We start from the raw sequence: 25,226 nt of genomic DNA, 5'->3' as shown, positions 1-25,226 counted from the left end.
AATGCTAAGAGGGCATAGAGTTAAATTTCAGCTCATTTTTACTGTACATTATCTCATACAGTTCAGATCTTTTCAACTGTGTTTACTGTTAGTCCTGCCATGTTATTGCATTTTGCTGTGTTTATGGCTCTGGCAGAGGTGTTGAAAAATGAGAAATGAACCAAAAAATACTGTAGGTGTTACTGGCGTGTTACGTGTTTTCATGTGCAAAGAAAATGTTCTTGCAAGTATGGAAAGTATTTCCTTTTCCTGGAGAAATGTACACAATTCATTAAAATGTACATATTTATAAATACTTTTGATTATTTGGCTGTGACTTTAACATTTTAATTACTCTTCATATATTGTCATAATAACTATAGCTGTATTACAGTAAGTAAGCAAGCTTCTAACAGGTGCACTTGCACAAGTGTATTAAAGAATATAATTTAGTTTCACCTCTTACATCTTCTATTAAAGAAAAATGTGCAATTGTTTTGTCACAGAATTTAGTTTTGTAGTGTTAAACATTAAAAGTTGTGTTAATGTCTCCTCAAAAATAGGGATATGACTCGGTTACATTAATTTTGTTAAGCTTTCTCAGGAAATCATTACATGCATTTTATTAACCTTTCTATGGAGTTGTTTTACCAGTATACTACTTGTTTACTTCTATAAGTGTTGTTTCAGATAGTTGTTGAGAAGCAATTGTATTTACTTGTAATTCTGCAAAATGAAAATTGCTTGCGTTTTGTGGCTTCTATTTGTAATTCAAAGTTACAGTCTTCTGTCATTTTTCTCAACATCTATTAAATGTTATAAACAAGAACCGAGCGTATAGTAGAGGAGGAGGTATGTGGCTTAGACTGTAAGAGGTGGTACTGCCTTTTTCTAGGAGCATCAAGACTGAAGGCAAGGAACTAACTGAATTTACTTCTTAAAATTGTTAGGAGTAAAGCTGTTGAAATGTGATTTGAGGTTTGGCTGAGCCAGCCTGTTACTGGAAATCTGATGAGATTGGTTGTACCTTACTGATTGCTAAGACAAAGAAGTCTGATAGGTGAGTGAAAAGTGCGTATTTGACCTCTGTGATTACTCTCAGGGAAAAGAATGATGTTCTCTTTGGTGTTTTGTACATGTGCTGATGTTTCAAAACCATTTAAGTTGTGTTTTGCTAATAGCTAAACGGCACACTTCAGTTTGTTGGGCTCTTGCACAAAAAATAATGTATTAGTGATTTTCCAGAACTGTAACTAAAACTTTAGAAGGGACACAATTCCATTTTTAATGAAATTAATTGTCTTGCTGCTTGGTTAACTCCTCCCCCCCCCGCCCTTGCCCTTTTTAAGTAATTAAGCCAAAGAAAGTTTAACTACAGGCACCTAAAAGTTCTGTGGCAGTTCTGAAGGGACCCTTCTGGGATTGCCCCCTACTCCCCCCTTAGGCTGCATTAATGTTTACATTCTGGCTGTTAACATTATAGCGGCGCCTGTCTCGTTGCTACAGTTAAGACTGTGTCACTGATGGTATTATAAAACTTGAGATTTAGGGCTTTTATAATTTGGTTGTAAAATCTTGCTCTGGGCAACTATTGGTAATATGGTTTTAGTTGAAAACTGGTGTGTTTTTCATCAAAAAAATTCGTTATACTGAACTCTTACAGAAGTATTTAAAGCACGTGCATTTAAAAAGTGATACAATGCAACAGTGCACATTATAGAGAGCATCTATATATATACACATATATTTAGTGTTCTTGGAAACAAAAGTATTACTATGCTTAGAAAAGTGCCAGAAACATTTGTGTAAGAGCAGTGTGGAATTTTTACACTCTGTGTATGTTCTCCTGATAACCCTCACAGCAACTGTTTTATTTGCTTGCCATAAATACCATTAGACTAAATACATTATAAAGGAAGAATATGGCAGCACAGTAATGGTAAAAAGTATATGCTGTAAATAAATAAAGTGTTTAAGTTTGTCCATTCAAATACAAATCTGTTGGTTTGTATCTCTGTAGAGTAGTATAGTGTATTTAGACTTGAGGTGACAATTTCCTTTCTCAGAATGTTTTACAGTAGTTCGGTTTGACATTGTATTTTAGGGAAACTGTAAATCACCAGGATGGGTGAGTGGTGTTCAAAACAAACTCTTTTAATACAGCAAGTGTTTTTGCAAACATTTATCTTACTTGCTACAGGTAAGAAATTGAGAGAGCAAGCTACGTGGAGGGATGATATTTTTGCATATTTTTTTGTGTTGTAGTGAAAAACCCCTCACATTTGGATCACAAGCATGAGTATTTTGTGGTGTAATCTGGTGAGGACAGCTAGCAGGGAAACAAATTGGGAGTTTTATTCCTCTAGGGTGATTATTACTGTGAAATACGGAGCCAAGCTGTGGAAGTTAATGGGAACACTTTCTGTTTCTAAACAGAAATATGTTAAAATCCATTGCGCTTCAGCAACTGCCTTGGTGAGACCCAATGTTTGAGAGGTCTGTGTTTTTACAGTAGCAGCATGTAAGCATTTGAACATGTTTTGCTGTGTGCTTTGAGGGCTGCTACTGCTGTGGTTATAGATCCGTATCATAGAATGGTTTGCATTGGAAGGGACCTTAAAGATCATCTAGTTCCGTCCCCCCTTGCCATGGGCAGGGACACCTTCCACTAGACCAGGTTGCTCTTACTTATAAGAAAGAGAGAATATGCTGATTATTCAAGGTTACATGGGAGTGCAGGAGTCCATCTCGAAGATGCTGTAATTGAGGGAAGATTGTGAATGGCAGGTAGCTCAGTATGGGCAGCTCTTGGGAGTGTTTTTCATGGCAAGTAGCATCTCTTGCTGATTTTGGATCTTAGTGGGAGCTCTTGCCAGCACAGCTGAAGTATTTCTAATCAATGATTTCAAGTAATTCATCTTTTTGAGAAATGGGATCACTTGGATTATGCTGTTTGTCCTGACAAACTCAGTCTCCAGTTTGGGGGGAAAAAAAAACACAATAGGCTGGTATTTTACACTAGAGAGACTGATAACCTCTGTAGGTTGTATCATTGACAGTGAGTGACAAAATACCAACTTTGCAGATATTTTCAAAGAAATTTCTTTTTTTCCACTTACTGTTATAGTTCTAGAAAAAGTTCCTGAAGTTGATTTAACTGTGTTTACTTAAATCAATGTTAATGAAGTCAGTTTTTAAGAACCATCTTAAGTGGTGGGTAAGGAGCAGGCAGTTCCACTGTGTCATAAGTCAAGCAAGGGGGGCAGAAGACCAGCTTGGCTGAATGGGGAACTCCTTGTGGAGCTCAAGAGGAAAAAAGACATGGAAGTGAGTCCAGGCTGTGCAGGAAGGTTAGAGAGCTGTGCTTTGCATATGCAGAAGACACAAAAGGCCAAAAGCTCAGGGTTTTAACTGGCCAGTGTTGTCTCTGACAACAAGAAGGGCTTTTTAAAGCATGTCAATAGCAAGAGGATGTCTCAGGAAAACAATTGGACTGATACTTGTTGAAGATGGTCACCTGACATATGGAGGAAGGAAGAGCTGAGACATTCAATGTTTTTTTTTTGCTTCGGTCTTTATTAACACTGACAGATCTTGGGCTGCCCAGTTCCCAGAGTCAGAGGAGCATGGACTGTATCAGCTGAACATTCTTAAGTCCATAGGGCCTGGTGGGATTCACCCCAGAGTTCTGAAGGAGCTAGCAAATGTTATGGCAGGACCCCTCTTGGTCATCTACCAAAGATCTTGGGAATCTGGGGAGGTCCCTGCAACTGGAAGCTAGCCAGTGTTATTCTGATTTACAAGAAAGATTTGAAGGAGGACCCAGGAAACTACAGACATATAAGACTAACCACAGTTCCTGGAAAAATTATTGAGAAGATTGTACTTTGTACTCTTGAAAGGCATTTAAAGAACAATGGAGTCATCAGGCACAGTCAACCTGGGTTCACAAAGGGAAAGTCCTGTTTAACTAATTTGATGTCCTTCTATGATAAGGTCACCCAGACCTAGTGGATGAAGGAAGGGAAGGCTGTCAGTGAAGTTGCAGCTGGATTGTGCAGCAGTCGTGTGTAAAGGGGAAAAACATGTCCTTTGTGGGTTAGGAAAAGATGCAGTGCTACTAGCAAGATGTAAGCAATATGCTCTGTTTGTAAAAGTAGCTGTAGAGTTAAAGATTCTGCATTTAAATGAACAGTGGAAATAATTTTGTTCTTTATGCAAGAAAAATCTCTCCCATACTGTGCTCTTAATTACTCCTACAGTCAGTCTATCCTTCACCCCTGCCCTTTACTCCTCATGGTTCTGTGTATGCACATAAGATACAGATACAATCCTTGTACTTCTCCATACCTTTTAAAAATAAGTGGTTGCAGTCAACACTTCAACTTTTCTAACCATCTGCAATGCGTGTTACTATTTCATAGCAGTCATCTCTTCCCAATCAATTCAGTGAACTACAATTATGTGCCTTAGTTACAAAGGCAGTCTAGATAACTGTTCTTAAACTGGATTTCATCCGCTTCAGGTGGCAAAAGTGGCAAGATGAATCCTATAGTTGTGAACAGAACAAGAAGGATCCTTGGGGATGAGTGATTCCAGTCCCATGCAGTTGTAGTCTGTCAGCCCAGGTTATAAACTAATCGGGCTTCTGAGAAACTGTAGCCATGTCTGCAGGAGGGTGCAGCAACCAAGTTTCAGGCATTTTCAGCCTGGAGCTGATCCAGCTTGCTTGTGTGATTCTTTTAAGTCTTGCACAAGATGGAAGAGCAGGAGAGCAGCTACGGCTTTATAGTCAACAATTCATCTTCTGGGATTATACAGGCAGGCAGAGTAAGAGTACTGGAAGATCACTTGTAAAATAAAAAAAAAGTACCTATGATTCTGAAGATGCTGGAGAACATGTTGCAGGCATCTGGGTGGGTCTGTACAGACTGGGTTTATTTTCTTTTAGTGTTGTTACAGTCAGGGCGGCTGACCTGGATCAAGCAGGACTATCTGGCTGCATTTGCTCAATGGTTTCCAGTTCCCTGAGTTTCAGGAGGATTTACCAGTTTAGGCACAGCACCAGCCATGAGGTTACTTCATGACTAATAATGTAAAGACATCACAGGCAGCACTCGTTAAGCTCTGGACTACCTCTATCGGTTGACATAGGGCCAGCCTGGGTGGACAAAGGGCAGTGCTACAAGCTCTGATAGATCCCAGGTGATGGTGTAGCTAGCTTCTTCTGCACTGCTTCATGAATAATTGAAACTTGATTTAATATTTTTTTGTTATTCAAAGACCGCTTTTGGCAAATCTGTTTTTGAAATGTTCGTTTGGTAGGCTGAATACTAACTAAAACTGACTTCATCATCTGAGTATTAGTATGATTTTGTATTCTATTTTTCATCATTAACCCCCAAAACCCCACAAAAAAACCCTAGAAAACTTGCAGTTCCCTTGAAATGCCTGCAGATAAAATGTCAAAATTCAGACTGCTGCCGAACATTGGAGTGTTTTGCAAGACTGACTTGGATTCAAATGACACAAACAGTGGATTAATTACTGTGTTCTGTCTGCTCCGCGCTAGCATCCAGGAGACACTCATTTGGACTTCCTTGGCTTAAGTGAACACTTAATACATCTTCTGTGTCTGAATGCTTGCGTGTAACATGCAGCTCCCAGAGGGGGAATAATAAATGTTCTGCTAGTATAGAATAAACTTCGGATGCTGCCTAGGAGAGCTGGCTATGGCGTTGGCTGATGTGGCAGTGAAAAGCTTGACATTTACCTGGCGAGGTAACATCCCTGCCTGTGATGCCTCTGGTACGATGGTGCAATGGCTGAAAGTCTTTAAGATAGCTTTTTTATGTTACAAAAAATACTCAGGTCTGCTCGTAGGATGTTGTTTTTAGATAGCACAGACGAGGGGAGCTGAAATCTTTGCTTCCATATGAGCCACACCTATAAACTCTCTGTAATTGAAGTAACTCTTTCCTGTAGCCTCATTGCTCCCAAAGAATTAATGTGGTTGTTAGCTCCTGCAGCAGGAAAAGCGTGGAAGTGGAAACCTAGAATGGTAATGATTTGCTATATTTAACCATGCAAGGGTTTTCTGTGCTGAAGATTACAGCAGTGTACTGTGGTTAAACATCTTGCTTCCCCTTCCTGCCCTCCCCCTCTACATCCCAGGACAGAAAATGACACATTTTTATTTCCTTTAATAAGTCCTATGGATTGCAGAGTGCTTCTTGTAATCAGATGATCTTCACTCCAAACTTTTTGGTAAAATAGGTTGAAACTTTTTAGTAAAATAAGCATATGCTGTTAAAACCTTCTCCTGAAGATGGTCTGTCTGTAAAGCAGTAACAGCAGATCCACTGCATAAAAGGCAAGCATTAAACAGACTGCTCCAATTTTCTTGAAAGACTGTAGAAGTCTGGACTGATTGGTAGTACAACGTCATTTTGTCTACTTGAAGGAATTTGTATGTGCTCCATCTTGCTTCATTAATGATAGATTTTTTCCTTTTAAGCTCCTCTTCAATGTCTGTTATTCATTCCTCATGAGCAATGGACTGAGGAACTAGCAAAAATGTTCTAGTATCAACTATTGGCATTTTGGATCTTTGAGCTTGAAGTTAGAAAATTATAGATTCATACTGGACCTGGCAACAGCTTCTTTCTGTCTTTGGTAGGTGAAAAGTCATGTTAATGTCTGTCTGTAGTGTCTGGCACGGTTCATCATCGAACGAATACTGATGTCCTGCCAGAAATTCACTTCTCAGTCAACAGGGATATGCTGAAATGGCTTTCAGTCAAACGTTTAGTTTATGTTTAGTTTATGGCTCGCCTACCTTTCTAGAGAAGGTTTCTGTTTGCCTCCGATACCTCTGTTCCTCAGGACCCTGTGTGTTTCAGGCCCTTACGGATGTAGGCCCACTCTTAACAGTGTTAATATCAGTCTTCTGCGTGACTAATTCATAGTTCTTAACTGGATTTGAAACCTGTTTTTAATATGACTTAATATGCTGTCACTGGGGTTCTAAAGGGGAAAAAAATGCCAATGGCGCTGTATTTTGGCACATCTGACTCAATACCCTACTTCTGCTGGAATAGCTGCTCTGTTTGTGAGTACAAGGGCGTTTAGAAGTTAGTCACACGGTGTGAAAAACTGCAGTAGTCTCCTGATCAAGTTGGATTGATTTGTCGTGTTAGGGTTTTTTTTTTTTTTTTTTGCAGATTGCTTCAGGCATTTTGTAAACAGTGTAATTGGATCACAACTGTAGTCATTAAAACATTATGAGTCTAAAGAGAAAACTAGCTCTAAACGTGCTGACAAAACGATAGCTGCTAGTTTGACGGACTAGAAAAGAGCGTTAGACTGCTTAAGTCTTGAAATCGGTGAAAAACCTGATCATTTGAGTAGCTTATCAAAAAACTTGTGTTGTGGAATGGACTGTCTCAAACTGGGCACAGAATATGGCTTGGGGAGTGGAAGGCAGCTGTTTCAAGGGGCTTCTTGGAAGCTTCTGGAGCCACTTCTCACTGAGGTTGTGTGGGCTGGGTTTGGGATGTGCAGGTAGTGTGTGGGGGAATGGCTCTTAACCTGAGAAGGGCTTGCAGGGTAGAGGTGGAGGAGAACAGGTCAAATGCAGGATGAATTTCCCGTGGTGGTGGGACAACTCCAAGCTGTCTGCTAGAGTAGTGGTCTTACATGAGATTTTCTTTTTTCTCTCCTTCTTCCTGTCCTTCTCGCTCCCAAAATATACTGAGTACGTGTCCAGTGACTGTTGCATGCCTACGCAACTCTGAAATTTGTGTCCTTTCTTGCTCTCCTTCCTAATTTTTATCAACAGTTCTGTTCGTTATGTTCTCTTTTTGTTATGAAGCAGTAGTGATTGCCAACAAAATATGTAGAAGCAATGACCTGCTGCTGCCAAGGATCCCCAAAGCAATTTTGCTCAAAAAGAGAGTATTTGCTTTTATGCCCTACGTGCGTACCTTCCAGACAGAAGAGCCAAGCAGCACATGTTGTATCCCAACTGAGAAGGTGCCCAGAAAAGAACTGAGTGTTTTCTTTTTGATTGACTAAGCTGATAAAAAAACAATTCTGTGTTACTATCGGCTGTCCAAGACTATTATTTGGGCCTTACTTAACACTAGATGGGCCTTCTGTACCAAGAATATGAATTCAGTAAGTCGCTGGAGATCCAGCATTTCTTCTTTTCCTGAGTTTTGATTAATTTGTTTTTCTTCTGTTACTATTAGTCAATCTTTTTCTGAAACTAATAAACTTTTTGGAATTTGATTTTTATCTCTTCATGGAATCAAGGATGTTAAATCACACTTTAATTGGGAGGTTTTTGTCCCCCCGTAGGTCAACCTTTGTTTTGACTCTGGGTCTTTAGACTCCATAGAGAAGCTGGGAGAGGAGGAAAAGGGAGGGAATGTTCAAAGAAAATCTGTATAAAATAAGAGTATAATACAGTTAAAAAAATTAAACTATAGATGTTATCATGTATTGCACTAGCTGAAAACTCTAAGAATTATTGGTACTAATTTAACTGGAATGTATTACTCTTTTTGGCTTCTCTCCCTTTCCAGTTTTCTCATACCCTTTCTTTGGCATGTGTTCAAATCATAGAACTTGTTGAGTTTATTTTCTTTCCTTTTAAGAACAACAAATTCTGAGTATTTGCAAGAAACCATTTTATTTAACATGTAATGTGCTCAAAGCAAGTATTACTGATTTGCAGTTTTGAACAGCTTCAGTTTCCCCAATGTGTAAGGTGTCCATTTCCTACTTCAGACAACCTAAAATTCTGAAATAGAAAGTTCCTTTAAAAAAGACAGTGGGTTGTGGGTACTTAAACTGTGTATTTCTGACATGAAGTTATGTGCCTGAACATTGTCTTCATGTGAAAGATTTACTACTGGTGTTTACTAAGCTCAAAAAATAATAATTTTCTTTTTTGAAAACTTACTGCTTAGGTCTGTTTTCATAGTTTTTGGCATTATTTTGAAAGCTTATCTGTTCCTGCTGATTTTAAGTGAACTTTTGCACTAGGATTTCGCTGCTGGCCTCCAGCTGTCAGTAGGAAATTGGTGGGTGTGAGAGATTAACGATACCCTAAACATAATCTGTAGTACTTGTGTTATTACAGGGATGCAATCACAACTCCAGATCTATAGTTGGTTAGCTTGTGGTGTCAAGCTGCTGTAGAGCAGAAAAAAAACCCCTCTCTTCATTCTGACCTTTTTCTTTTCAGGGGAAACCTGTGATTTGTGTGTTTGATTTAATTCTGCAGGTTATAAAGTGGTGTGTTTTACAGTGTGTGTGGGGGAGGGAAGCTGGGGGGAGGAATTCTTCCTGTTTTTGCAGACCACAAATCCTGTCTGGGGAGCCATTGCAAACTATTATGTTAGCTTCTTAGTTTATGTTCAGAAATTAAAGCCAGAGTTAACTCTTTCTTTCTTTCTTTCTTTCTTTTTTTTTAAAAGGACAAATGTTCTCAAAATTTACCATAACGTCAATGCAGCATAACTTAATGTGCCATTTACCTTTTTTCACATTCCACCCCATATATACCTTTGAATCCACTGATTTCCTTTGAAAGTAGTTTTATTTGTGATTTCTTAGTTTTGTAGAACATCCAAAAAAGGATCATTCATTGAAATAAGGTGATGACTGTCAGAATATGCAGCAGACTCAATGAATAGTGGTATTTGTATAAAATTCAAACTTGAATTTGTAGGAAACTTGGAAAATATGTATTTTTTTCATAAATTCAGTATGTTAAAGCCACATAGTTCAGATTTTGTCACATAGGTCACAAAAAATGGTCAGTGACTTGTTTCATTCTAGTATCTATTTATTCTTAGGTCAAGCTTGTTTGACAACATTAAGAACTTCTGGAAAATAGTAGGAACATGATGTTTTGGACTGGGGATGAAGTTAGTTTACATCAAAGCTAGCTAAAGCTATTCTTGTCTTAGCAGTGAGTTGGACATTTTTCTTTTGTGGGTTTTTGCCCCCCAGCTGTTTAAATTCACTGTATATGTGGAGAAACATAACCTACCAGTGAGGGTGTTTAATCAGAGAACATGTTCTCTTTAATTACATGCATAAAGATTTTTAATATACTGCTTTATCCATCTTCAGGCTCCTTCTAGCCATCTCTACTACTAACTGCTGCTGCACGCTGGGTTACAAGAGCTGTAGCAGGGTATGGGGCCTGGGTGGTGTACTTGCCCCAGTGTGTACCTTGCCCTGTGGTGTGAATTTACTGGCTCCCTGTTACAGCTCACACCTAGGGCTATTCTCACTGAAAGACGTGCCTGTTTAGTCAATTTATGTGAATTTTGTACATAGTGGTATTCATCTTGCTGTAGTTATTTCCTGTTATTTCTGACTTGGTTGCTTATTTCCCCTTCAGTTTTGAGCAAGAAAAAAAAAAAAGTGATCATAAAACCAAGAAGACTAGTAAAAAAAATGCAGATATAGTAGTTCAAATATGTTTAATTAATTGCAATGAAATTAGATTTCAGGGTGTCTGCTTGGAAGGGTTTGTGGTTTAGCTGAAACAAGACAACAGAGAAGACAATGCTTTAAACTGAGTATTGCCAAAAAAAGTTATTGATGAGAAAACCACAAGGAGTGGAATGCTGCCTATTGGAAATGGACAGAGCAAGGCAAAACATATGAAAGAAATACTCAAAAGAAGGAATGAATATTGAGAGAAATATCTTAAAAATGACAGGCACCTACCCTCCTTTCCATAGCTGTTTAGAGAAAGAGGAGGTGTTTACTTTCTGTTGGAAATTTTCTTCAAATGCTGCTAAGGTTGCAATAATTAATTTATGGTAAAATTGCCGTGAGCATAAGTATGTTCTAAAGTTTCATCCCACCTTCAGACAAGGTTATTTGGTGGGGGTTTTTTTGTGTGTGTGTTTCTCTTTTTTTTTTTTTTTTTTTTGTTTTGTTTTGTTGGGTTTTTTTAGCTTAGCAACAACTCTGTATTTAAGAAAACCATAAATATATTGAAGGAAAACCGTAAATAGGGAGAGAGAACAGGCAGTGAGTTTCGTAGGAAAAAACATTTTGGTTGTATTCTAAAAATCAGTATTTTGTATGGTTTGCTATTATATGAAGCAAAAGCTTATGCTACTTGTGAAGGTAAGATTATTCTTCGAATTTTATAACATGTCCAGCTAAGCAAGAAAACATTCTTTAGGAAACTATTCCACAAACAATATGTTGGCATGCAGGTTTGGACAGTTGTCATTACTTCTGTTGGCATGAATAGGATTTTTAACTCATGTAGCAGGAGTTGGACTTTGGCCTCAATCAAATAAGTTTTCCAGAATTTACAGCACTTGCGTGAAAATATAAATACCCTGCTTACAGGTAGATGCATTCAGAGTCTGAGAGTGACACTTAATGATTTCTTTCACTTTAAAATACTATTGCTTAAACAAAGAATAGGAAATCTTCAATCTGTTTTTTACTTTATTTTAATTTTAAATCCTTGAAGATGAGTTCTGAAAAATTGGGACAGTTCAGTAAAGAGCCATAAATATGATTAAAATCTTAGGGAATGTTGCAGAAAAACTGAAGGAACTCAGTTTTTGTTTAAGAAATGGTATGTGTGTGACTTGGTTGGACTTTGTAGCGTTACAGTGGAGGTAAAGATGTAACTGGTTTTAGTGACAGGACAGATACTTGTCTAAAGTAGGGTATAAATTGTAAAGGTAAGTATCATTAAAATAACTTATCAGTGGTTGCAGTGATTTTGTTGGGAATACTTAAAAACAAATTTCTTCTTTTTAAAGAAGTGGTTAATCCAGTAAAGTTTGTGTTTTGTATTAGTTAGGAAGCCAGATTATTTATCACTGTAATCTCTTCTGATTTTATAACCTGTGGAAAAAAAATTGAAGTTGATTATTGATGATATTTTGAAGTTGCATTCCACCCTTTTTTTTTCCTGTAGAATGATAAACTTGTTCATGTGAGCCTTGGGAAGGCAGCCGGTTGCAGCTTCCTGCTTTGAGCAGGGATTTGTCTGGTCAGCCTTGCAAACTTCTTGAGGACAGAGGTCTAACAGCCCCTCTGGGTCTGTGTTCCAATGCTTGGCTGTCTTGACGCAGAAAATGTTGTTTCCTCAGGTCAAGTCAAAATCTCTCCAGCCAGTTGATCAATGCCTGTTTTGTACCGGGGACCAAAACTGGGCTCAGTGCTCTGTGTGGTATTGTGAGTGCCAAGTGAAGGGGATTAATCATTTCCCTTGACCTCCTACCTACACTTCTGGTAATACAGCCCAGTACACTGCTAAGGCTTCCTTGCTATTTTTATCCTATAGCTTTTTGGTTTTTTTCACAGTTATTTTAGACTCTCCTCTGGGCAGCACGATCATAAAAATATGTGGTTCTCTGTTGAGGTTTATAGGCCATAGTTTAAGAGACATTGCTGTTAGAATTTGGTCTTACCAAGTTGTCTGAAAAGCAGATTTTTACCAAGTGAAACTTTTATTTGAGGAAGGTATAAATGAACAAGAGAATTATCTTCTGGAAGCTTGTGGTCTGTTGTTATTTAAACATTAAAAGTGGATTCCACGAGATTGGAATTATTCAGCCACGGATGATGTGACCTGTGCTGAATAACTGAACTCTGAGACATTGCCTGCTCAGTTCTCTAACAAGCATACAAGAAAACTCACTTACAATCATGTGTAAGTGTGAATTGGGGGAGAAAAACAAGGGAGAAACAGAATGGAAGGTATATTAAGCGCTACTGCTCTTTGGTACTTGTATTAAAGGGTAATTAATAAAAGTGATTGTTTTCGTGCAATCCTCCTTTTCAGGTAAAAGATGCCAATCTTGTTAAGACATTTTCAGATCAGTTTTTCTTTGATTCTTTAGTTTCACACAACAGACTGGCTGGCCAGACCAGGACATGCCACCCCATCTCCTGTCCCACAGATGCAGCTCTCTTGGATGCTGACTTTTGTCCTTGCCCTAGTTCAGCCTTGCTCTGCTGCTCTTGAATTTTGCCCCTGGCTTGTGTTTTTCCTTCCTGAATTAAAGGTCGCATATGTAATTAGAAACAGAGCAGGATATGCAAGATGCTGTCAGTTGAAGAAGTGAGAGAGAGGCAGTGGAAAGCCAAAATGAAGATCTTGATGAGAGAGGCCTCTGGAAGAAAATGGCCTGAGACAGAGATGGTGGTGGAGGAGGGGCAGGTTTGTGTGCATCTGCTTGGGCTTTCCCATAGTGAACTTGCTGGACCATCACTGACATAGCTACCCGCTGATGCTGGTGCTCCTGAGATTAATGTTCAACACTGGTTTGTGGACTTTGGGTGTGAAACGTTAGCTGTTCATTAGTATCTTTAAACCTCCCCGAAGCAGGTGCTTAGACATGGCTGACTAATTATTTTTGTTGTTTAATTCTTTCCTGCTCTTGTAATACCATTTCCCAATTATTTTCTTCTCTTATTTACCAGCTGCAGTTTTAATACAATCCTTGGGTTGTACCAGTGACCCTTTTGCTTGGCCTGCCTCCATCTTTCTGTCCTGTTTTCCATCAGCTGTCCTTGCTACAAAATAGTGCAACATTTGCTGAACTTCTACCCGCTTTTTAACAGTTGAGTGCAGGGCTGAGTTAGGCTTGCTGGATCACATTTGCCCAGGGCCAGGAAGAGTTGTGTCCCCCTGCCCTCCGAAACGTGGAACTATTTATTTTTAAAACAGTCACAGAATTAATTTGGAGGAAGAAAACTTTCTGCCTGGAGTTAGCCAGGGCCCTGTATAGCGGCAGATAGAGACGGTCTTGCCACAGGCACTTTCAGTCATCTAGCAACTTTCTGTGTTTTCAGCTCCGGAAGTTACTTCCTTGCACAGATTTGTTGTCTGTACATTTTCCCTCCTCCTGACCACCTACTTCTCACATCGGTCTTGCTGAAGCTGTGCTGCAGCTTCTGATTTCTTTCCTTCCTCTTCTCTAGCCCCTTTTCCTTTCTTTGTCTTTGTGGTCATCGGGTTGCATTTTACACTTAGCCAAAAGGGACCTCAATTGAAGCTAAAGCTTATTTAGATAAAATTCTTAGTTTTTTAGTACCTAATAAATAAATAAAATTCCAGCGGGAGGCTGAAAGACCCTGCCTGCATGTCATCCCTGCCTGCGTGACATAAAGACTGCAGGAGAGCATCCAATTTAGTAGATTGTGTGCACATACAATAGTCATGCTGATTTGTGCACATTATATATAATAAAATTGTGAATACACAGGCTGTCTCTTAAAGCTGCATCTGTCACTCGGTAGTTGGTGGTAGCTTCTTGCAGGTAAGTGTGTTGCTGCAGGATGTTATTGAGGTTCTGATATTTTCCAGAATACTCATAGTGTATCGAGTTACCAGGTTTACTCTCATGGGTAAATTTTGTTTGAATATTTACTGTAAACTTGTATTATCGTAGAGGTAAAAAAAATAATAATTAAGAAACATGACATATCCATTTTTCCCTACAAGAACAAAGTATACAATTTACAGTACACGGAACTATGTTGGCTGCCGGTTTGGTACCCTGACCCTCCTGATTACCAATATTTTACCACCTGAGCTAAGCAGTGGAAAGACTAGGTGATTGTTGCAGGCCAGCTTGAGAAGTGAATTGTCTATTGCATGAGTGAATTTTCACCCCTTTCTGGTCAGAAACATCATACAGTATTTTGATGCTTTATTACAAGTTGTAGGGGCTGCTTTACTTTTTTTTTTTGTTGTTTACAGACATAATTCCCTGTATGTTGTCTTTTTGTTTCTTGTGTGCCTCATCCTAACCAGGTCTTTAGATTCAGGCTTTTCTTTTCTTAGATTTCCATGCTAGAGTCTTGTTTCTGGACAAGCACCGAGTGGAGAAGGAACAGATTCATAATTCTGCTTTAAAATAAACAAAAGCACAAAAATCCAAACCTAAACCAAACTGATTTTGCTAGTTAAAATTTTTAACTTAAGCCAAATTTCAATCTTTCCTGTGAGTAGAGAGGAACTTGTGGAACTCAAGATGGTGCATCATTGCTTCCTGCAAATTCAACGTGATGTGAAAACAGTAAAGCTTTTAAGTGGAATGGAATATAACCCTGTACCTTAGGTATCTGCAGTGAAAAACCTTGATCTGGATGTGTAACTTGGCAAAGTTATAAACACCTAAACTTGGGGGTCAGAAAATACTGAATAAACCTTTTTTCAGGTGATTGAAGCCTGGGAACTATGTGATAGGAATTTCTGCAATTGAAGTGATAGCAAGATATGTTCTGTTAACATACTTCTCTCTTAAGCACTCTACCAATGCTTGGAAACTTAAAACTGTCATGAGAAAATGGCACATACAAGCCTGGGGAGGGACCTTCTGTTTTATGTGGAGTACCAATATGAAAAAATCTTGAATGATGTAAAGACAAATAGGAGTTCAGGTTATGAACTCGGTTATAGAACCGAGAAACTTTAATGGTTGAATGTGTGCCTTCTGTGTTATTTTCAAGTTTTGTGTGTAACAGTGGTAGGGACAATAAGAAAAATCCCAAATACTACAAGGCTAACAGTGAACTCAAGACATTAAGAATGTCTTGACAAGTCCAATAAGAAACACTGAAGCTGAATTTTCCAACTTTTGGCCTAAGGTAGTCTTTGGTAGTCTCTAAGGTAGTCTTTGAAGAAGAGGAGGAATGAATGAAGGCAGAGTGGTAAGGTTTCTCAAGGCTGATGGTGACTTGTGAATGATGTACAGAAAATAACTTTTTTTTTTCAGCTGGAGCACAGTGACATCTAATACAGTCTGTTATTGGAGCAGCTCACATCTGCATAGTCAAGGGTTCAGTTTCAGTCTTGTGCTGCAGTAGCATCAGCAAAAGTGTGGAAGCATGAGCTCAAGTTTATACTTTTACTGTCTAAATAGCAGTGTGAGCTATGGGCTGAGATAGGGACAGGTCCAAACATAGAAGGGGAAAAAGAAATTAGATAAAGGTTAGAAGAGAAGGTGGTGGCTGCTGTGCTAGGACAGTGTTGGCATTGAAAAGGGAGGGCATACTGCCCTGAGCCAAGATTTCTACATCAGCGGTCTCAGTAGAAAACACTTTTCATGACAATGTAAGCAGAAGGGCTAAGATGCCTTGAGTTACATAGCACTGGTCACAAAACAGAAGTTTACACGCGAGTGTTTTCCTGTAAATTCACAGTTTAACTTAGGTTTTGGCCACAGTTTGTATACTTAGGTTACTAGCTTGTGTGTAGGCTTTTATCTTGTGATAAGTGCTGTGTAACTCAAGGTGCCTTGCCCCTTCATGACAGCTTCAGGACTCGTGCAGTTGCTATATATAGCTTCGTTCATGTAATTCCTCACCGCTTTGGATACTGTGCTATCAAGGTGCTATTTTTGGTTTCATACTTAGTTTTCTATAGGGTGGTAATGGTTCATCCTCTGTCAATAATAAATAATAAAATATTCATAATGCTTAAAGTGATTTTCTTCAGTGTGCAACAAAATGTTTAATTCATTCACTAATTTTATCATTTCTGTTTGTAGGAGAGGTCTCCTCACAATTTACATGGCCAATCAAGTAAGTAGTCCTTTATTTCAAGAATATGTAAGATCCATTGTAAATGTGTCTTGTTCAAATGTGTCATGTTTAAAATTGATTGATGCTGAGATTCATTGCCTTTTTAATAGTTCCAGGATTTTTCTTTCTGTAAGGATTATGTGTTATTAGATAACTAAAATTATCTTAAGAGCAAATTGTGACTACAGATCTTTTAGGTAGCTGTAAAGCAGAGGCTGAAACGTAGTTCATTGTACTATGCTCAGAATTTTTGTATCATAATCCCAAGACGATGGGTAATTTTGTATGTCTCCTCCATGGTGGAGTGGCATCTGGTACTTTTAATTGTCGTTATTTTGCAGATAATTAATTCAACACCATATACTTCAGTTTCGCAATCAATTCTTTTTCAAACTGCTATCAGCTATTGTGTGTACAAACATTTTTACCGCAAGTTTCTATCAATTACAATTGTGTCATGTTCCTCACGATCTCATTGAAATAAATAAAAGTAGTAAATTTATCTAAATGACGCTTTGTTCATTAACTTTATCTAAATATATAATACTTCTGTAACCTGATCATAGTCCTTTAGGAGTGATTTTATTGTGCCAAAAGGATTATCTAAAGTTTCTTGTGTAGTTTGAGTTGCATGAAGAGTCACAGAAACTACAAAACCATGAAAAAGAAAAAGCTGAAGAGCTGTGTTCTAGACTGCGATGATTTGCTGGAGCCTCAGTAGAATTGTGCGAGAGTAGAACTCTTTGATGGTGATGAAAAGATTAATGACTAAAAGTGATGAGACAAAGGCCATGTATTGTAGTACAGATTAGGATCATAAAATTGATACTTACTCTTCCAGCCTTGTAAAGTCATTGCTGATGACTGATGTCATTCTGAAGAATCAGGGGCAGGGTGTGTGTGTGTGTGTGTGTGAGCTTTTGGAAGGAGGTGACATCATATGTTTGCTAGGAGGTAAATATCCTGGAAACTCTATATGCGTTTGCCGAACCCCTTACAGAGTCCTCTCTCAAATTCTAGCATTTAACAAATTCTTTTAGGCAGAAATTGTTTCTCGGGTTAGACAGACTCATGAGTGGAGCTTACAGGCTTCAGAAGAGAAGATACTAATTTTTGCCATTAACTTTATTATTGTCAAGTACCATTTTAACTTTTATAGGTGCTTGACTTGGATGGCTCATACCCTGTTGTTTAGTATTCCTTTTCTCTGTAAAGTTTTTTTACCTAATTTGAAAAGATGGGAAATCCTTTTCCTGAGATTTAATTAATTAGATGTTTAGACTCCCAGTAGCACATGGAAACAAGGTTTGATTCCTGCAAAGAAATCTAAACCTTGGAAGGTTTAAAGTTTTCCTTGAATTCAGAAGAGCAACTGTGTAGAAACTTGTTCAGGAAATGTAGGTTGTAAAGGTGACGGTAAGTAGTTGGACATGCCATCCATCATTTCTTTGGGATGGACTTTTCAAGAGAAGGTGAAATAGATGTGCTTAAATAGCAGCACCTCTGAGTATCCCAATTCTGAGAAAGCTATTATCGCATTCACTGCTCTTAATCTGCAACGCCACACAGTTCACATGACATTGGACGGTGTTATACAGGAAAAGTCAACCGATGCAGTTACATTTTATGGATGCCATTGGATGCAATGGACATTCTCTCCAGTATAATGGTTTATTTTAGTCACAAGTCTTTGGTTGAACTCAGGACTACTGGGATTTGCTTTGTAAACTGCCCTTCACCATGGCATACTTGCCTTGCTAACAAGTTATGTAATCACGGTAAATGTTACCTTATTTTTACTGTTTGTCTTTGGTTTGGAACTTTATATGCTGTGATAAGATTAATCTATAAATTTCCTAAGCCTTTAAAACATTTATTTCTGTCATCTTTAGATTGCAGTGTGCCCTATTCTGAAAGCTGGCAAATTTTAATTGGTAGTGATGGCAGCTAGATTGTGAAATTACACTGCATTTCTTGCATTCTGTAAAAGTAGTGTCAGGAACTATTAAAGTATTAATTGAACTAAATGTATTCCTTAGTCCTTTTTGTTTCACGTTTTGCTAAACTGTTTTGCAGCCTGAGCAATAATAAATCATTGAGGCTTTTTGTGTGATTCTTCATGTGTGCCTTTGCCCAATTAGACAGACAGGAGGTAACTGTAATTAAGTTTATTGGTTTTTATAAGCAATTATTATGAATGTTGCTGCAATTATTTTTTATAGCCATATTAGGGCTTTTAAATTAGAAAATTTTATTTCTGTTGTCCTGTTGGTAGTGTGTGACAATTTGTCCTCAGAGATGAATTTACGTAGTGAAAAGGGGAAAGGTATGTTAAAAGTTTTTATGCGTGGCTGCTGTTTCTCAGTTCAGTGAGTGAAATGCATTAGAACATGAAAGGCAATGGGTGTAAGGGCTCTTGTTCTAAAGGTGACATTTTTATTGATTTTTAATCTGGAGCTACTAGAAACATGTGAATAATTGTCCTGGCTAATTTTAACTAAGTCGGTGATTATAGCTTTATGTGAACCTGAACTCCCCAGTTGCATTTCCTTGTTGCTTACACAATAAAATGGCAGATTAAAAATAATGTCATTTTTGTGCTCTGTGGAAAAATCAAATAAAAATGCTTTCTTAGATTAGCTTACTGCTACGTTGAAGCTAAACAACAATGTACTTCAGGGCTTGGATTTTCTTTTGATTTGTTGGGTTTTTTTAAGAACTAGGAATAAGTATAGGTTTGAAGGATCTGTGGTTTTAATTTTGATATGCAGAGTCTAAAATCAACTTCTGAGCTTCTCGCTAGAAGTCAGAGATTGTAGAAGTAAACTAATATGCCTGAGCCCTAACATTGTTCAACATGTAGGTTTGGAAATTTTTAATTAGTTACAATCTGAGACCTGATGTTTCTGTAATACCCTGGAACAGAGTAGCAGTAGTCAGTGCTGTAGACCACACAGAAGCACAAAGCCTTTCAAGTTCTATTTTGGGTTGCACATGTTAAAGTCAAGAAATTTCTAGGATTTTAAGAGATGCATTGGTAGTGAACATAAAAGGTGATCCTTCATGGATAATTTGAGATCAAAAGGAACCCCAGGATTCCAACAAAAGGTGGAAAGTGAAATGTAATCCTTCTAGTTATTTTTATCTGGAAAAGTAGATGATACTAATGACTGTCTGTGAGTAAGACCTATGGCTCTTAATGTTTCAAAACAGTTAAAGCATACTTCATTGTGGACAGCTCAACAGTTGTTGCTTTTAAGCTGAAGAAACCAGGTCTTCGTGTTAGAGTTTTTTGTGTTGAAAACAAAACAAAGGCTGGCTTCAATATGTAAGATAGGAAGAGACTAATCTAGACTAGGGCCAATTTGATATAAAACTTTTGAGAAACAAAAATCTAGGAATATTGATATGTTGTCACCAAAGAGGCAGTTAACCGTGCATATGCTGAACTACAAAATGATTTTGTTCTCTTTCTTCAGAAAAAGGTGCAAGTTTCTTCACATGCTATGTTTCAAATTCGAAGTGTGCACATCACTCTGTCAAAGGCTTTCTTTGTTTTGTACTGTGACATCTAAAGTACGGTGTTGTACTTGTTAATATGAAATCAAAAATAAGTTGCTCTTGAGGGTCACAGATCAAACGGTGTGAAGTTCAAGCATAAGATGAGGCTGCCGGATGCAAAAGGCAGAGTGATGCTATTGAGGACTGCTTCTTGAGTGTGATGGGAGGAAAAGGTGTAGGAATCTGGCCTGGCCAAAGAGTGAGCATTAGGGAGTGGACAGGTATCAATTTGAAAAATAAAACAAGAAAGGTAGGAGCAAAAGGAGGCAGAGAAGCTCAATTGAAAGATGAGAAATGAGAATTTGGTGTGGCAAGAGACATGAAGGGACTGGAGCTGGGCTGATGTCATGGGAATTGTTTTGTGGGAGTGTTACAGATTTTAAAAGTGGAAGAAAGATGTGAAAAAGTAGATCTATTCTAGTTAAAACAGTGAGATGATGCAGAAGATGATGGGCTTGCAGGGAAAAGAAAGGATGAATTTTGTTGCAGTTAATATGAAGAGAGATTTAGCAAGAGCTCAGTAAGAGAGTCAGAGAGGGCATTGTTGAAGTTCTGGATATGGGAGTTGGAGAAATTGTTGTCAGCAACTGCATGTGGATAAAGTTTACACGGAAATAGGAAGATCCCATGTTTTATTTATCACTGTGCTGATGTTAAGTCATCAGTTCATCTGCCATTTATGAAGCATTGTACAGAGGTCCTCATGTACAGGGTAGGAGATACTGTTCTAAAGAAATACACAGCCATGCTTGTCATCAGTTCTATGGGAACAAAGTATGGCAGGAAGGGTGCATCTTCCCAGGTTATCATATGTTAAAGATCGGTGATAATGAGGAGAAATGCTGAGAGGAGAGTCAAGAGTGTAAGAGGAGTGCTGTAAGGGAAGACCTTCCAAATTCTGTGTATTCCAACTTGTGATGTTTTTTGGAAAACCTCAGAGATCTGCTGTGACCATGTTCACTTTAACAGCCTGCTGATGAAGCTGAGAGCCTCCTTACTACTTTGCTATTCCTTTCAGATGTACTAACTCCTTCCCTTCCCTATGTCTGCTATTTCAGAAATACTTTTTTCATTTGTATTTCAAGTCCAATTAAGAAGTAAAGCTACCAAGAAATACTGTTCACATTAAACAAATATTGAACCGAAAAAGCTGATCAAAGGCATTCCGGTGGGTGATGCTCTGCTTCTGTATATGATAGAGAACAAGTAATACAGCTGAGCACAAAGTTTCTTACCGTTATGAAGTAGTCCAAGCAGTTTTACAGTTGAATTATTTTTCAGTTGCATAAATAGACTAAATCTGGGTTCATTTTAGCTGTATCTGTGTTTATTCGAACAGTCATGTGAAGGCCACATGTAAATTTTGCTCTTACAGCTTGAAATATTTGGTCTGGGAGCATGCAAAAATGCTGAAGTGCAGACTTTAAAAGAAATCCCTTAGGATCTAATGGAGAAATGAGTATCTAGTGCTTCTCAGTCAGCTTTAACTCCAGATATTTGTATGTTTTTTTGTTTTTTTTGTTTTTTTTTACAGGATGGAAGTCATAGTGATTCCAAATATCACTAAATCTTCATGCTTTGCAGTATTTAAAAAAAAAAATCAAAGCCATTAGCCTAAGGTAAGATATGTGGCACAGCAAAGCGTATACCAAACTTGACAGAGATATGGCACAATATAAAACACGGTTCAAATGTTTGAGACCAAGGGCCTTCTAGTATCACTTTCCATATACACTAAATTTGTTGTTATTGTTCCATGCTTTGTAGGGGTGATGCGTGGAGGGGTGAAAGGAGGAGTGAGACTTGCTATGGCAAGAGAAAATACACTTCTGAGCTGTGCTTTTGCTGACCCTGTAGTTTTGAAGTTTTTGCTAATGGCAAACTGGTAATGTAAAGAAAGGTACTTGTGCTCTGGAAGTGATCTGATGCTGAGTATTCATGAGTGGTATTTCTCACCAGCTTATCAAATGCTTTCTATACAAAATTGCCAACATGTCCGAGTTTTTGTGGATGTTTCAGGAAATACCTTGTGCCAGTTGCAGTTAAATGACGGAGGATACTATGAATGATGCAGGTTGAAGGGTTTTGGGTTTTTTTGAGTAATATACTGTTGACTGTAAAATAATATTTGTCAATTACATAACTTGTAACTGAGAAACTTATCACCTAGTGCTGTTACATGCTATGAAAAACTGTGTACCAATTCAGAAATATCCTTTAAAATAAAAAAAATGTTCAGGATTATCACCTCATTGATAATTCTGTGGTAAAATAGGTATTTAATGTGCCATTTGTTTTGGAAAACCATTATATTTTGTTACATGGTTTGTTTATGGTAACAGAAAAAGCTGCTTTCTGTTTAAATTTACTAAACTCATTTTATAAACAAGGCACTGACTAGCTCCTTTTCTTCTCCTTTGGGTACAGTTGCATTTTAGTCAAAAGATAAGGGCAACCCAGAATGAAGAAGGGTGGATGGATTTACTTTTACCCAATACAGATTTTAATGTTTTTAGAAGTGCTGGGTACTAGTAAAATGGCTTTGAGCACTCCTCCCTTTTCTTTTTAGATAATTACAATTTTGTTGTGTGCTTTCATGTAATTCTTAGTATTAACATTATACAAGGACTGCCAGGACGGGGGAGCTTAGGTATTCTTTTAGCATATTAGCTGAGATTGGAATACCTGGAATTATTTTTAGTTTCCTAACATCTCAGAAGTAATTTCCATAACTGAAAGTGCATCAAGTAAATGATTGAGTCACTTGTCTTCCAGGATGCTAGCTGTCCTGCCACCATCTCTTGCTTTGTCACTGTTACCTGCACCCTTCTTCTTGGGTGACAGTGGCTTTGGTTGTAGAAGCAGCTGGTGGGGACCGTGTAGATTTATTCTCTAATGGTGTCCAAGGTAGATTCTCCTTTCATTCCTTGTGTTGCCACCTTTTGAGCTGACAGTGTGTCAGTTGAATAAAACCATTGCTTAGTTCCTTCTTGCAGGTAAAAAATGTTAGAATAGTAAGTCTTATTTTCTTGGTTTTGTAAGTTATTTAGAACAGCACAAGGATATTAGGTTTATAATGGTTATTAGGAAAAATTTATTCACCGAAAGGGTGATCAAGCATTGGAACAGGCTGCCCAGGGAAGCGGTTGATTCCCCATCCCTGGAGGTATTTAAAACTTATAGATGTGGCGCTTGGGGACATGGCTTAGTGGCAGACTTTGCAGTGTTAGGTCAGCAGTTGGACTTGATGATCTTAAAGGTCTTTACCAACCTGGATGATTCTATGATACTCTATTTCTGACCTCCTGGTTGACTCAGAGGAAAAGAAAAATCCCATTTGAAAGCTCATGGGGAAGCTCTTGGGCTTTTCTTTTAGAAAACCACACTGAGCTGGAACTCGGGATGGTAAAGTAATTCCTGCCTTGTGGAGCACAAAGCTTCATGTGGGGATGGTGTTCTGAAGTGATACACCGATCCCCTAGGGAAGCATCTGTCATCACTGCCTGGGTAAGGGAACAGCAAAAAGGACAGAATTTAGTACCGTCAAGAAAGAAGTCTCAAGTACTCAAAGCAAAATTTCTGCTGTCTCATGGACAAACTGCCTTAGGTGATTAATTAATGTAGGTAGAAAGGGGTTTCCAGAGGTCATATGACTTGTCGTTGGCTGTAGTTGATAATTTTTGAACTTCTGTCATAAGCTAATCCTTTAATTTTAGTGCTCGCATGAAACAAATCTTCTCTGATACCAATTTAGACATCCATATCAACTCAGTAGTGTTTTCCATGAGGCTCCAGTCCTAGGATGACACATCTCAAGTTTGAAGCTTAGCTGAGAATCCTGAATCCCTGCTTCTAATAGTGGCATTTCTGCTACTATTGTGGCCCGCAGAGTTGATTGCTTCTTTTTCTGTCAGGTCACTTGACGTTCCTTGAGAAGTCCTGCCTTTTGTTGCAGAACAGTATTTTTCTGCTGTTTTGTCATCTGGATTGTGGAGGGCCCCTTCTGTAGCTTCTGCTTCTTCGCTGCCTGGGTCTCAGTGGAAAACTGAAGTAGAAAACAAGTATCTCACACGTTTTCCATTTCATAGAAGACGTATGTAGATGGAGCTCATCTGACATTTGTTCGATGGCCTTCACATCATTTAATCCGTCTTATGGTTTAAAGCCAGGCAGAGCCAGCCCCTCGTTCACAGAATGACACTTCGGGTATATGACTGGTGTCACAGCATGGACAGTCAGGCATCACAAATGCACTTTGTCAGAATGATAAAGGACTTAAATATAGTCTGGCTTATGAAACACAGGAAAAAGGACCATGATTGATGGATTTTTATCCCTTGAATTTTAAAAAGCAAATCTCAAAGAATAAAGCTAGTCATGTGTTAGTTTAGATTTGGAAGACACTGTGCTTGAGTGAGAAAATGTGGTTTGTTTTTTTAATATAGTTTTAATAGGCAATCTTTAATAAAATGGTAATGGAATACAACATTTTCAGGTATTAGTGGCACTTAGATATTATTTTGCAAATTAAAGCCTGAAAATATGAATTTGTCTTTTAGAAACATCTCAAAGGAAGGAAAAAATCATAATGAAACAAGAAGGCTTACAAAGATCTGCATAACTAGAATATACTCTTTACTCATTCTGGTCTCTTTTTCTTTTGGTTTGCACTCTGGCAGGCAGAATAATAATTGAGAACTTTTATTAATTCTAAGCTGTTCTAATGGTTCTAATTAGCTGTAATACCTAGGTATGTATATGTATGTGTTTGCAGAAATAATGAAAAAAATCCAGTTTAGAAATAATGAAAAGTAACTAAACCCACTTTTGAATAAGAGTGTGGAAAAGAAAGCTCTTTTTCTCTTTGCAAAAGACTTGTAAATGTTCTTAACCTTGTCATACTTGTGCTTTTGTCTCATTTTCTCTGCATCCCCAGGGTACAGAACAGTTCAAGAAGAAATGCAGTTAATACCATGAACTGGTTGTGTACTGGAGTGGTTAAGGAAAGGAATGCGGTAGTAGCAAAAATGGTTTTTACTAAGATGTTAATAAAGTTAACATAGACTACTGAAAAGCAGTAAATTTTGCTGAGT

At 38.1% G+C, this 25,226-nt stretch overlaps 1 protein-coding gene across 1 annotated transcript in view; it reads left to right on the top strand.

The window, feature by feature from the left end:
• Positions 1–25,226, top strand: part of TMEM135 (transmembrane protein 135) — a 189,443-nt gene that overhangs the window by 23,856 nt on the left and 140,361 nt on the right. The window contains exon 4 of the mRNA XM_005232203.4: positions 16,539–16,572. Coding sequence (XP_005232260.1) covers positions 16,539–16,572 — 34 coding nt within the window. The remainder of the gene's footprint in view (positions 1–16,538; positions 16,573–25,226) is intronic.

Source organism: Falco peregrinus, chromosome 4 (genome assembly GCF_023634155.1).
Source record: "Falco peregrinus isolate bFalPer1 chromosome 4, bFalPer1.pri, whole genome shotgun sequence".
Taxonomy (NCBI): Eukaryota; Metazoa; Chordata; class Aves; order Falconiformes; family Falconidae; genus Falco; species Falco peregrinus.
This window is presented reverse-complemented; position numbering and strand designations above follow the sequence as displayed.